This window comes from Pipistrellus kuhlii, unplaced genomic scaffold (genome assembly GCF_014108245.1).
Source record: "Pipistrellus kuhlii isolate mPipKuh1 unplaced genomic scaffold, mPipKuh1.p scaffold_m20_p_17, whole genome shotgun sequence".
NCBI classification, from domain to species: Eukaryota; Metazoa; Chordata; class Mammalia; order Chiroptera; family Vespertilionidae; genus Pipistrellus; species Pipistrellus kuhlii.
Window position 1 is genome coordinate 2,616,943 of NW_023425482.1, and position 12,545 is coordinate 2,629,487.

General features: G+C 38.6%; 1 protein-coding gene and 1 long non-coding RNA gene across 3 annotated transcripts in view; both read right to left on the reverse strand.

The window, feature by feature from the left end:
- LSM14A (LSM14A mRNA processing body assembly factor) overlaps window positions 1–12,545 on the reverse strand; it is a 71,302-nt gene that overhangs the window by 18,979 nt on the left and 39,778 nt on the right. For both annotated transcript variants that reach the window (XM_036441181.2, XM_036441182.2), the window contains exon 4: window positions 4,310–4,432. In XM_036441181.2, the coding sequence (XP_036297074.1) occupies window positions 4,310–4,432 (123 nt within the window). The remainder of the gene's footprint in view (window positions 1–4,309; window positions 4,433–12,545) is intronic.
- Window positions 11,260–11,714, reverse strand: LOC123652470. The gene is made up of 2 exons (XR_006741825.1): window positions 11,661–11,714; window positions 11,260–11,421 (listed from the first exon to the last, which is right to left on the reverse strand). It is a non-coding gene; the product is annotated as an uncharacterized LOC123652470 (long non-coding RNA).

The window sequence follows — 12,545 nt, forward strand, 5'->3', positions numbered from 1 at the left end:
AATGTAGATTCCCAGGCCATATCAGCCTTATTATTGTTTTGTTAATCTTCACTAGAGGATATTTTTCCATTGCTTTTCAGAGAGAGTGGAAGGGAACGAGAGAGAGAGAAAGAGAGAGAGAGAAAGAAAGAGAGAGAGAGAGGGAAGGAGGGAGATAGGGGAAGAAAGAGAGACTGGTTGCCTCCTGCACTCACCCTAACCAGGAGATGGGGAGTAAAGCCAATAACCAGGAGGCATATGCCCTTGGAATTGAACCTGTAACTGAGCCACAGCAGCCAGGACTGCCATTCTTTATATAAATATACATCTTTCTTATAATAAACTAGAGGACCAGTGCACAGATTCGTGCACTGGTGGGGTCCCTCAGCCTACTGGTTTCGGCCCAATCCCCATGGGGATGTAGCAGTGTGTGAAGCAGCAGGTGGCCGGGGAGGAGCCCAAGCCCAGACCAGGTGCTGCGCTGGTCCTGCTCATCCCAGCCCTGCTGTGCCTGCTGCCACTGCTTGGTAGTGCTTGCTGTGGAGGCAGGAAAGGTTCGTGCCGCCACAGCTGTGCTTGCCAGCTGTGAGCCCAGCATCTGGCGCCCATCAGTCAGCTGAGTGGTGCTCCCGCTGTGGGAGCATACTGACCACCAGGAGGAACCTCCTACATTGAGTGTCTGCCCCGTGGTGGTCAGTGCGTGTCATAATGACCAGATGACTAGTTGTTCGTTTGCTTAGGCTTTTATATATAAAGATATGTACTTTAAAAATTTTAGATTTAGAATTTAATTTAATCCTAAGAGAAAAAATCTAGTTATTTCCTCCAAATGATCAGGCAGTTCTGTCCCAATATCATTTATTGAACAGCTGCCCTTTCTCTAGCTTAATAATACCTCTATAATATACTAACTAGTAGCCCAGTGCATGAAATTTGTGCAAGGGAGGGGGGTGCCTCAGCCCAGCCTGCACTCCCTCCAATCAGGGACCTCTTGGGGGACATCCCTCTTATAATCTGGGACCGCTGGTTCCCAACCACTAATTTGCCTGCCTGCCTGATTGCCCCTAACTGCTCTCTCCTGCTGGCCTGATCACCCCTAACTGCCTCTACCTGCCTGATGGCCCCTAACTGCCTCCCCTGCCAGCCTGATCTTGCCCTCCACTGCTTTGTGTGGAAGGAAGTCAAATGACCGGAAGATGGCTGGTTGACCTGGTCTAATTAGCATATTACCCTTTTATTAGTATAGACAAGATTACATAGGATAGGATTGCTTAAATGGGGTTAAAGGTTTTTTTCAGCAGGAGGAGAAGCTCTTGGCCGACAAAAATATATAATCCCTATATCTGGACTGATAGCCAGCCATATACACTATACAGCCAAACCAGTCATTAAAAAAATTGAACTGCTTTCTTACACCAAACAGCTGTTGCCCTTAAAACCCCTCCTTAGCCACCACCTTAGATTCTGTCTTTGCAGTTCACTCAGATTTGGTTCCGACTGATCAGTTTCTATGCTAGTCAGCGTTTCCAGGTCTATCTCCAGGCCTGATCAGAAGCCTCCGAGGCTGCTGGCGAGGCTTGGAGAGAGAGAGAGAGAGGCAAGAGCTGATCCACAGCTGCCATGGAGGCTGTGGATCAGACCCTGCTTCTCTCTCTCGTGTTCTGCAGCCCCCTCGGCAGTTAGTGCTGGGTTGCTGCAACAACCCAGCACTGACTTCTGGTGTTTGGTTGTCCGTTTGATCATTCTGGATGTTACGGACCCTGGCTCTTTATATATATAGATAACTTAGTTATTCTTGGATTTGTTCCCGATTTTTATTCCATTCATCTATTAACTTATTCCTGCACTGTTTTATTTTATGAATACATTACTGAGTAGAAAAGCCCTATTTCACTGTTTTGTTTTTTTTAGATATGTCTAACTATACTTCCACGTTTATTTTTAAGATAGTATGTGTATCTGTTTTATTAAGTTCTCATAACATTCCACTTAGATTTATTGAAATTAAATAAACTTAATTAATATGACAAGTAAAGTCTTCCCAATACTTTATCTCTGTATCTAGGAATAAAATAATTCTTTAATTACATTATCTTATTAGATCCCTCTGTTATATTTTGTTTTCAACATAGAAATTGGTCTTATTTTTTGTTATGTATTTTTTACATAATTTCTCATTATTGTGAACATCATCTTTTATCCCCACTACATAATTAGTGTGTTAAGTTTTAGAACAATGATTGATGTTTATACATTATATTTTCCTTCTAATTTAAGTCTTTTATCAGTTCTAGGTTATTTAATGAATTCTTAATTCCGAGTAGTAATTCATAGCACTGACAAATAATGCTAATTTTAATAACTATGCCTCATTTCTTTTTCACGTGTTTCAGATTTAGCTAAAAATTCCAGAACAATGCTGAATAGCAATGATGACAGGCATCCTTATTTATGATTAATAAGAATTCTTCTGGTGTTTCCATATTAAGGTTAATGTTGGATATTCATTAAGATAGCTAACATTTACTGATTACATTCTGATTGGTCAGTTTCGATGCCAGTCAGCACCAAAAGCCCGCCTCTTAGGGAGCCATCGGCTCCTCACAGTTCACCCAGAGCATACTGACTACCAGATTTGGTTCTGATTGGTCAGCCAGTCAGTGTTTCCGGGCCTATCTCTGGGCCTGATCAGAATCCCCCGAAGCTGCTGGCTAGGCCCAGAGAGAAAGAGAGGCAAGGTCTGATCAAGAGCTGCCACAGAAAGGCCATTGCTTCAGTTTTATGATCTAAGACTGGAAAAAGTCTAAATAGTGGAAGTCATTCAACAATATACTTATTGCAACAGCAATTAGGAGAAAAAATTTCAAAGAACCAAATAAAAATTATACATGTCATTGCAAATTGCAAAAGTTCTTACATTGAGAGAAAGATAAAACCAGTACAGAAGTTTAGGTACTATATATGATGCTGATGGCACTGTATACATTAAAAAAAATTTAATCCCCATAATAATTCTGTTAGTTACCAGTAAAGTACCATTTTATAGTTTAAGGAACTAATGCTTAAGAAAGATTAATAACTAAAATATCAAATACACATACATACAAATACACACTTAAATTAGCCTACAAAAAAGTCTGGAAGCATGTACAACAAAACATAAATATTTGTTATTTCTGGGTAGAGATTGTGTGTATTTAAATTTTTTCCTTATGCTTACTATATTTCTAATTAATCTATAACAAATCTTTAGAATGTTTAAAAAGTATTTTAAATCAATATGAGTAACAGTAACTACAACTATTTCAAAATATCTGCAGTAAGAAAGATAATTAGCCTGATTTTATTCTCAATATATTTTTAAAATATTGTCCTGTGATTATGGCATCTTTCTGAAATGACTTCACATTATTTAAAAGTAAACATCTATATAAAGCAATGAGCCAGTAACATTCACTTTGGCAACAAGTAAAAATAGATATCTTGGGACCACTGGAGGCTGTAAGCCTGGGTGAGGAAAAAATATAATTAAAAAAAAAAAAAAAAAAAAAAGAACAGGATAGTTTAAGAAGCTTATTAAATGCTGACCCTAGAAGGATTCTGATGTAGTTCTCAGAATCTACATTTTTAAGCACTCAAGATCATTGGTTGTGGGTGGCCTAACACTGAGAACCATTGCTCTATATGAGCAGTTTTCATTCCAAGGTGCACATAAATTACCAAAATTCTATGGCAAACCAAAAGTAAATGTATGTTTTGCTGATCTGAGAAAAAAAACAAAACACAAAAAAAAAAACACCCAAGGTACTGTATAATTTTCATTCATTCATACCAGATGGTTATTGTTGTGTTGGCTGTTGTCATTTTTTTTTCATTTGACAATTTAAGGGAAAATACGCCTGTGCCCCTGACAAAATAGTCAGGTAATAATAAATAATGATTTCGAAATTCTTGCAGTACACCCACTGAACGTTGCTCTAGATCCTGTGAGGATGCTAAGAAAGATGCAAGAGCATAATAAATAGTTTGTTTTCTTCAGTTGTTATTTTAAAGTAATCAAGGAGAGTTCACTTTCAGTGGTGACTCTAGGATTAATTTGATATATTTAAGTATAATCATACAATTTATATTATACTTGCTTTGCAAAAACTGTCAAACTTACAGAAAGGTCACTGCTTTAGTTTTATGATCTAAGACTGGAAAAAGTCTAAATATACTTATTGCAACAGCAATTAGGAGAAAAACAAATTGCAAAAGTTCTTACATTCAGAGAAAGATAAAACCAGTATAGAAGTTTAGAATGAAAATATATGAAAGGAAAACAGCTTACCTTGAGATAACTGTGTTTTCACAGATCTTGTATCCTGTGTAAAGGCAGAACCAACTGCACTACTTTGGGACAGGGTACCGCTGTTTGATGTTTCTGTTCCAAAGGATGTCAAGGAGCTTCCAGCTTAAAGAGATTATTATAATGACAAAAAATCTTTTTAAAAAATTTAAACCTTTAAGTTATATAAAGTAATGTACCATTTTAGTGATAATTTTCATCTCAATCTTGTATCACTTATACATATTAATAATGCTGGAAATTAATGAAAGTGTACAAAATTAGTTTGAGAAACCTTTAACAATACTATACAGGAAAAAAGCATGCCATTTATATAATCCAGCATACTAGATGCAAAATGTTTTCTAAGGTGCAATTCTGTCATAAGCACTCCTGTATTACTTACACATTATTGATAATGCTGGAATTTAATGAAAGTGTAACAAAAATTAATGGTTTGAGAAATCTTTGACAATACTATACAGGAAAAAAGCATGCTATATATATAATCCAGTATCCTAGATTAACTGTCATAAGCAGTTATGTGGATGTTATAGCAGGGACCCACATGAGATAAAGAAGTAGCAGAAATGGTACATTCTACACCAACATTAAGGTTCAATTATTTTAATTCCAAGTATCTGCACAAATAGCCAAATCAGCAAATAGGTCTATGATATGCTTTCCCAGCATCTCCAAGGCAACAATAGATATCAGTCCATTTTAATGCTTCTACTCAGATGGCACTGTGGGGGGCTGCAATCTGCCTAAAGCAACCACAAGAGCTTTGGTAATACTATATAATAAAGAGGGAATATGCAAATTGACTGCCATGCCATCACAGAGCTGGTGGCACCCACAGTGGAGGCCGAGTTCCTGAAACAAGCCTTAAGGAGCAATCAGCAGGGAGCTGAGGCTGTGAGGTGCTGGGCTGGGGCAGGGGACCTGAGGCTGCGGCCCCGGGCTTGACAAGGGGGAGGACTGGCTGGGTCTCATGTGATTTTGAGGCGCCCCAGGTGGGCCTCTGACAGGACAAAGATTTTTATATACAGTTTACTAATTTTCTTTCATCTCTGATACCTCTATTTCAGGGAAAGGGCAAATAGCAATATTAAAATATTTCCTCTAATTAATCTCCTCTTAATGTGCATGAATTTCATGCACCAGGCCATTAGTGCAAGTAATAAATCCCTAGAAATTTTTTGCTATACTAGTTTATGTCAATTTTCTTCCTTCCTTAAGTTTCTACAGTACTCATTGGATCATTCAACTTTTCTTTCTAAAATATATTTTTGATTTTTTTTTTTTAGAGAGAGGGAGAGAGAGAGACATTGATGTGAGAGTGAAACATCAATCAGCTGCCTCCTACACGTCTCCGACTGGGGATCGAGCCCCAAATCTAAGCATATGCCCTGACCAGGAATAGAACTGGCAACTTTTCAGTGCACAGGATGACATATAACCAACTGAGCCACACAGGTCAGGGCAATCATTAAATTTTCATATTCTGTGCTCTATTCTTACTATTTAATCTATGATGTTTTCTCTAGGAAGCATGTATAACAAAATATAAATATTTTTATAGTCCTTCTCCCATCCCTAAATCCTATTTAAAGAGAGTAATCAATATTTTATAATATAAATATAATCTTACTACAATGCTGATGGGTTTCCACTGCTCTAAAGATAAAAGTTCAAACTACCTACACACCTCCGTTTATATGGTCTTCTCCTCATCTGTCTACCTCTTCTCTCATCACTTTCCTTTTCACCGGTCTACTGCACAGTAGTGTATCCATCCCTCTTTTGTTGTTGTTAATCCTCACGTGAGGATATTTTTTCTATTGATTTTTAGAGAGTTGAAGGGAGGGGGAGAGACAGAAACATCCATGTGAGAAAGATACATTGGTTGCCTTCCGCATGTGGCCGCAGGCATTTCTAGTACAGATAGGTTGGCAAACTATGGCCTGTGAACCAAATTCAGGTTTGATATCCAGGGAGGACACATACAAGAAACCAGCAACGAATGCATAAACAAGCAGAACAAATTGATGTCTTTTTCTCAAATTAATTTAAAAAAATTCCTCTTTCCACTGTACTTCACTGGCATCTTTTACTTTTTAATATTATTATTATTTTTATTTTTAATATATTTTATTGATTTTTTTACAGAGAGGAAGAGAGAGGGACAGAGAGTTAGAAACATCGATGAGAGAGAATCATCGATCAGCTGCCTCTTGCACCCCCCCCCCCCCCCCCCCCGGGGATGTGCACGCAACAAAGGTACATGCCCTTGACCAGAATCGAACCCGCGATGCTCCATCCACTAGGCCAAACCGGTTTTGGCATACTTTTTTTTTTTTGTGTGTATAATCAGTGCTTTATAAAGGAGTTTAAATCCTTAAAGACAATCTAAAGTGACGGGATGATCTCAGTGTAGTTGTCCTTCCTTCCCATCCCACCTGGGCAGCCTCCCCTTTCTTCACTCTCCTGATCTCCAAACCAGACCCGTTGGCGCGGCTCTGGCTCTGCCAGGGCAGAAGAGAGCAGGGAATGAGGAGCAGGAGGACAGAAGACCCCATCACCCACCCTGTGCCTGCTGCTGCTTTTCTTGCTCACGTGAGTGCAAGTGGGAGAGAGAGAAAACCCGGGTTGATCCTTTCCTGTGATTCCTGTGAGCTGACCTCGTCCACACCAGCCCATTCCCTACACATCACACCTGTCACGACCACGATGTTGGCTTTTTGAGAGTTGTCCTCTCCGATAGAAGATGAATGAGAAACATTCCTGTGAGGCTCAGAACAAGTGAGTCCAGACTGGGCTCCATTGAAATCTCTTAATTTAATGGTTGGATCAGAGGGCAAGTTCTGCCTCGAGTGGCTGCGTTGAGCTCACCTCTGCTGATCTCGTGAGCACTGCCAGCTCCCTCAGAGTGTGCACCCTGCTGGCGGAAAGCTGAAGTGTTGGCATACTTTTTACTATTTTTATAGAGAGGGAGAGAGAGAAACATGGATCAGCTGTCTCTTGCACATCCCCTACTGGCAAAGCAGGCATGTCCTGAACTGTAATTGAAATGGCAACCTTCTGATATATAGGATGATGCTCAGTCACACTGGCCATCTTTATTTTAAATCAGGATTTAAATGAGTCTATTTCTTTATTCTTTATGTGTTTGTGCCAATAATTCACTGTTCTGATTACTATAACTTTACAGTAACAATTTCAAGACTGTTTTTTTTTGTTTTGTTTTTGTTAATCTAGGTTTTGTACTTCCATATATTAGAATTGTCATGTCAACTGCTATTTTTAAAATGTCTGATTAGATTTTGATCAGGGTTATGTTCAATCTATAAATCAATTTTGTGGAAAAAGTCACTAAAAAAAATAGTGAATCTTTCAAGCCATAAGCATGGATTAATTCTCCATTGATTTAGATCTTTAATTTCTCTCAGCAATGTTTTGTGGTTTTCATTGTAGAGCAGTGTACTTTTTAAGAAAAAGTATGTATATATTTTTTATTGATTTCAGAGACAGGTAGAGGGAGAGAGACAGAAACATCAATGATGAGAGAGAATCATTCATTGGCTGCTTCCTGCACACCTCTTATTGGGATTGACCAGGACCTTTGAGTCCACAGGCCAAAGAAAAAAAAAAAAATGGTTTTTACTGATTTCAGAGAAAAAGAGAGAAATATGAACATCAATGATGATAATCATTGATTGGCTGCCTCCTGCACACCCCCTACTGGGGATCAAGCCCACAACCAGACATGTGCCTCACTGGAATTGAACCTAGGACCCCCTTCAGTCTGCAGGCCAACATTTAGCAGTGTTCTTAACTTTAGCACTACTGACATTTTGGGCCAGTTACCGTAATTCTTTGTTGTAAAGGGTTGTCTATGCATTGTAGGATGTTAAGTAGTATCCCTGGCTTCTACCCACTAGATACCAGTGGTAGCCTCCAGTTGTGATAACCAAAAATGTGTCCACACATTACCAAATGTCTCCTGAGGATGGAAGGTAAAGTTCCCCTCCATTGAAAACCACTGTTGTAGTTTTAAAAATATCTTTTGTTATATTCATTCCTGGCACCTGATGTTACTGATGCTATTTTAAGCTGTGCTGCATGTTACATTTTATTTCCAAATAATCTATTCTAAATCAGGTGTCAGCAAACTTTATCTGTAATTGGCCGGAGAGTTAATGTATTTTAGGCTTTTCAGGCCATATGATCTTTTGTAACTGCCCAACTTTGTCCTTGTATTGTAAAATCAGACATAGACTACATGTAAATAAATGAGTGTTACTGTGTTCCAATAGGAGGCTGGTTGAATTTGGTTCACAGGCCATAGTTTGCCAACCTGTCTGTACTAGAATACACAGACAGATAATCATAGAATACAAGTAGAAATACAGTTGATTTTATTCATTCATTTATTTATTTAATCCTCACCAGAGGATATTTTTTCCATTGATTTTTATTCTTTAAAAATATATTTTATTGATTTTTTACAGAGAAGGAGAGATAGTTAGAAACATTGATGAGAGAGAAACATCAATCAGCTGCCTTTTGCATACCCCCTACTGGGGATATGCCCGCAACCAAGGTACATATCCTTGACTGGAATCGAACCCAGGACCTTTCAGTCCGCAGGCCGACACTCTATCCATTGAGCCAAACAGGTTTTTGCTTTCCATTGATTTTTAGAGTGCAAGGTGGGGAGGGGGTATGTAAGGAGGAGAGAGAGACATTGATGTGAGATTCACATGGATTGGGTGCCTCCTACACCCACCTCAACTAGGGCTGGGGATTGAACCTGAAACTCAGGTATCCGCCCTTGACTAGGAATTGAACCTGTGACACTTTGGTGGGAGGGCTGATGCTTTAACCACTGAGCTCATTGGCCAGGGCATTATTTTACTCTTTTATTAAAAATTTTAATTTTAGCCAATACCGGTTTGGCTCAGTGGAAAGAGCGTTGGCCTGCGGACTGAGGGGTCCCAGGTTCGATTCCAGTCAAGGGCATGTACCTTGGTTGCAGGCACATCCTCAATAGGGGATGTGCAAGAGGCAGCTGATTGACAACGCTCTCTCACTGATGTCTCTAACTTTCTATCCCTCTCTTCCTCTCTGTAAAAAATCAATAAAATATATTTAAAATATTTAATTTTGACACTATTGCAGATTTCTCTCATTTGTCCCCCTTCTACCTGGTACCGCCTCCCCTTCCCTTGGCCTTCAATACCTATTGTCCATGTCCATGGGTTTACAGTTGATTGTTGTATATTTAGCACTTATCTCCTTATTATACTAAATTCACGTATTCATTCTAGTGGTTTGAATATTCCTTTGCATTTTCTTTCTTTAAAAATATTTTTATTGATTTCAGAGAGAGAATCATGAATTGGCTGTTTCCTGTACGCCCCCTAGTGGGGATTGAGTCCAAGAGCCAGGCATGTGCCACTGACCAAAATCGAACCCGGGAGCCTTCAGTCCGCAGGCCAATGCTCTACCCACTGAGAAAAACCAGCCAGGGCCTTTTGCATTTTCTATGTACATAATCATGTCACTTTCAAATAAAGACTTTCAATTCTTCCTTTTCATTCTTTAAATATTTTTTCTTCTTGACTCATTGAATTGAGGACATCTACAACATTAATATTGAGACAAATTTGCCTTTGCTTTTTATTCCTTACCCCAATGGAAATGCATTCATTATTTCATCATTATGTAAGTTTTTCATTTAATTGATCAAATTTAGGATTCCCTCCCATTTCTTAGTAGTTGATTAATGAGTGTTGAATTATAGCATTGCATTCCTGAGATAAATCTGACTTTGTCATTATGTACTCTCCTTTTTATGAATGGCTAGCTTTCACTGCTAATATTGTGTTAAGAACTTTAACATGTGTGTTCATGGGAGATGGTGAGCTGTAATATTTTTTTCTTGTAATGACATCATCAGGTTGCCGCGTTTATTTGGTTAGGAAGTATTCCTCTTCCTTTATTCTCTCAAAGATTTTGTGTTAAGACTGGTAAAAGTATTACTTCCTTAAGTGGTAGAATTTATCAGTAAAGCAAACAGTCTAGAATTTTCTTTGTGAGAGATTGTTATAGCTTCAATTTCTTTAACAGCTTTTTTCTTTGAGATTTATTTCCTGTTATGTTAGATTAGGAAAGTTTTATTTTCAAAGGAATTTACCTAAGATGTCAAATTTATCGATACTATGAACAATATTTTCATATTCTTTTAGGATATATAGTGATGTCTACTCTTTCTTTTTTGTTGTTAATCCTCACCTGGGGATATTTTTTGCACTGTTTTTCAGACAGTGGAAAGGAGGGTTGTGGGAGGGAACAAACCTGCAACTCAGGAACATGCCCTTGACCAGGAATTGAACCCGAGACTCTTTGGTGAGCAGGCTGACACTCTTAACTACTGAGCAACCCAGGCCAGGGCTTCGGTTAAAAAAAAATTTCCTCACCCAAGTTTATGTTTATTGATTTTTGAGAGGAGAAATGTGAGAGAGAAACATTGAACAGTTGCCTCCCAACCCACTGAAGATCAATCCTGCAAAATTTTGTTGTACAGGACGATGTTCCAAACCAATTGATATTGGTGATGTGGGTCTTCCTTTTTGTCTTAATCAGTTTAAAACAAAAAAACAATAACAATATTTTATTGATTTTTTTGCAGAGAGGAAGGGAGAAGAATAGAGAGTTAGAAACATCAATGAGAGAGAAACATCTATCAGCTGCCTCCGGCACACTCCCCACTGGCCAAAGTTCTATCCACTGAGCCAAACCAGTTAGGGCTGTCTTGATCTGTCTTGATAAGGGCTTATTAATTTAATGAAAATTCTTAAAGAACCAACTGTTGGTTTGTTTCTACTATTTTGTTTTCTGCTTTAAAATTTTCTTCTTCCTTCTGCCACTTTTGGACCAAATTTCTGTTTTTCTAGCTTACGCTGGTAGCTTACAATACTGAGTTTAAAACATTCTTGTTTTCTAATATATGTACTTAAAGGCATGGAATTTTCCCTCAGCAGCAATGCTTAATTAAGCTCAATGTCAATTTTGGTATGCTGCATTTTATAAACTTCATTTATTTAAATCTTTTTTTAAAAAATTAAATATATTTTATTGATTTTCCACAGAGAGGAAGGGAGAGGGATAGAGCTAAAAATGTCGATGAGAAAGAATCATCGATCAGCTGCCTCTTGCACACCACCTACTGGGGATGTGCCTGCAACCAATGTTCATACCCCTGACCGGAATCGAACCTGGGACCCCTCAGTCTGCAGACCGACGCTCTATCCACTGAGCCAAACCGGATTCGGCCATTTATTTAAACCTTTATTGTTGAAAGTATTACATATGTTCCCTCCCCATTAACCCTTCTAGTCCATCCCCCACCGCTCATCACAGGACTTCACTCTAGTCTGTGTTCATGGGTTACGCACATATGCACACAGTCCTTTGGTTGATCAGTTCCCATCTACGCTCCCTCCCCTGCCTTCCCTCTGATATACTGCAGTCTGTTCCATGCTGGTATGCCTCTGGATCCATTTTGTTCACCAGTTTATTTTGTTCATTAAATTCCACATGAGTGTGATCATGTGATACCTGTGTTTCTGACTTGTTTATTTTTGCTAAGCATAATACTCTCCAGGTTCCTCCAGGCTGTCTCAAAGGGTAAGAGATCCTTTTTACTGCTACATAATATTCCATGGTATAAATGTATCACAGCTTTTTTTAACCTACTCTCCAAATAATGGGCACGTGGGCTGTTTCCAAACCCGAGCTATTGTAAATTGTGCTGCTATGAACATAGGGGTGCATACTTTCTTTCTGATTGGTGTTTCAGGTTTCTTAGGATATATTCCTAAGAAACTGGGTCAAATGGCAGTTTCACATTTAATTTTTTTGGAAATTCTATACTGTTTCCCATAATGGCTACACCAGTCTGCATTCCCACCAACAGTGCACGAGGGTTCCCTTTTCTCCACATCCTTGCCAGCACTTGTCATTTGTTGATGGTAGCCATCTGACAGGTGTGAGGTAATACCTTATTTGTCATTTTAATTTGTATGTCTCTGATGATCAGTGACTCTGAGCAATTTTTTATGTCCTTTGGTCATTTGTATGTTCACTTTAGAGAAGTGTCTATTTAGGTCCTTTGCCCATTTTAAAATTTGATTGTCTTCCTTTTAATTGGATTGTATGAGTTCCTTATATT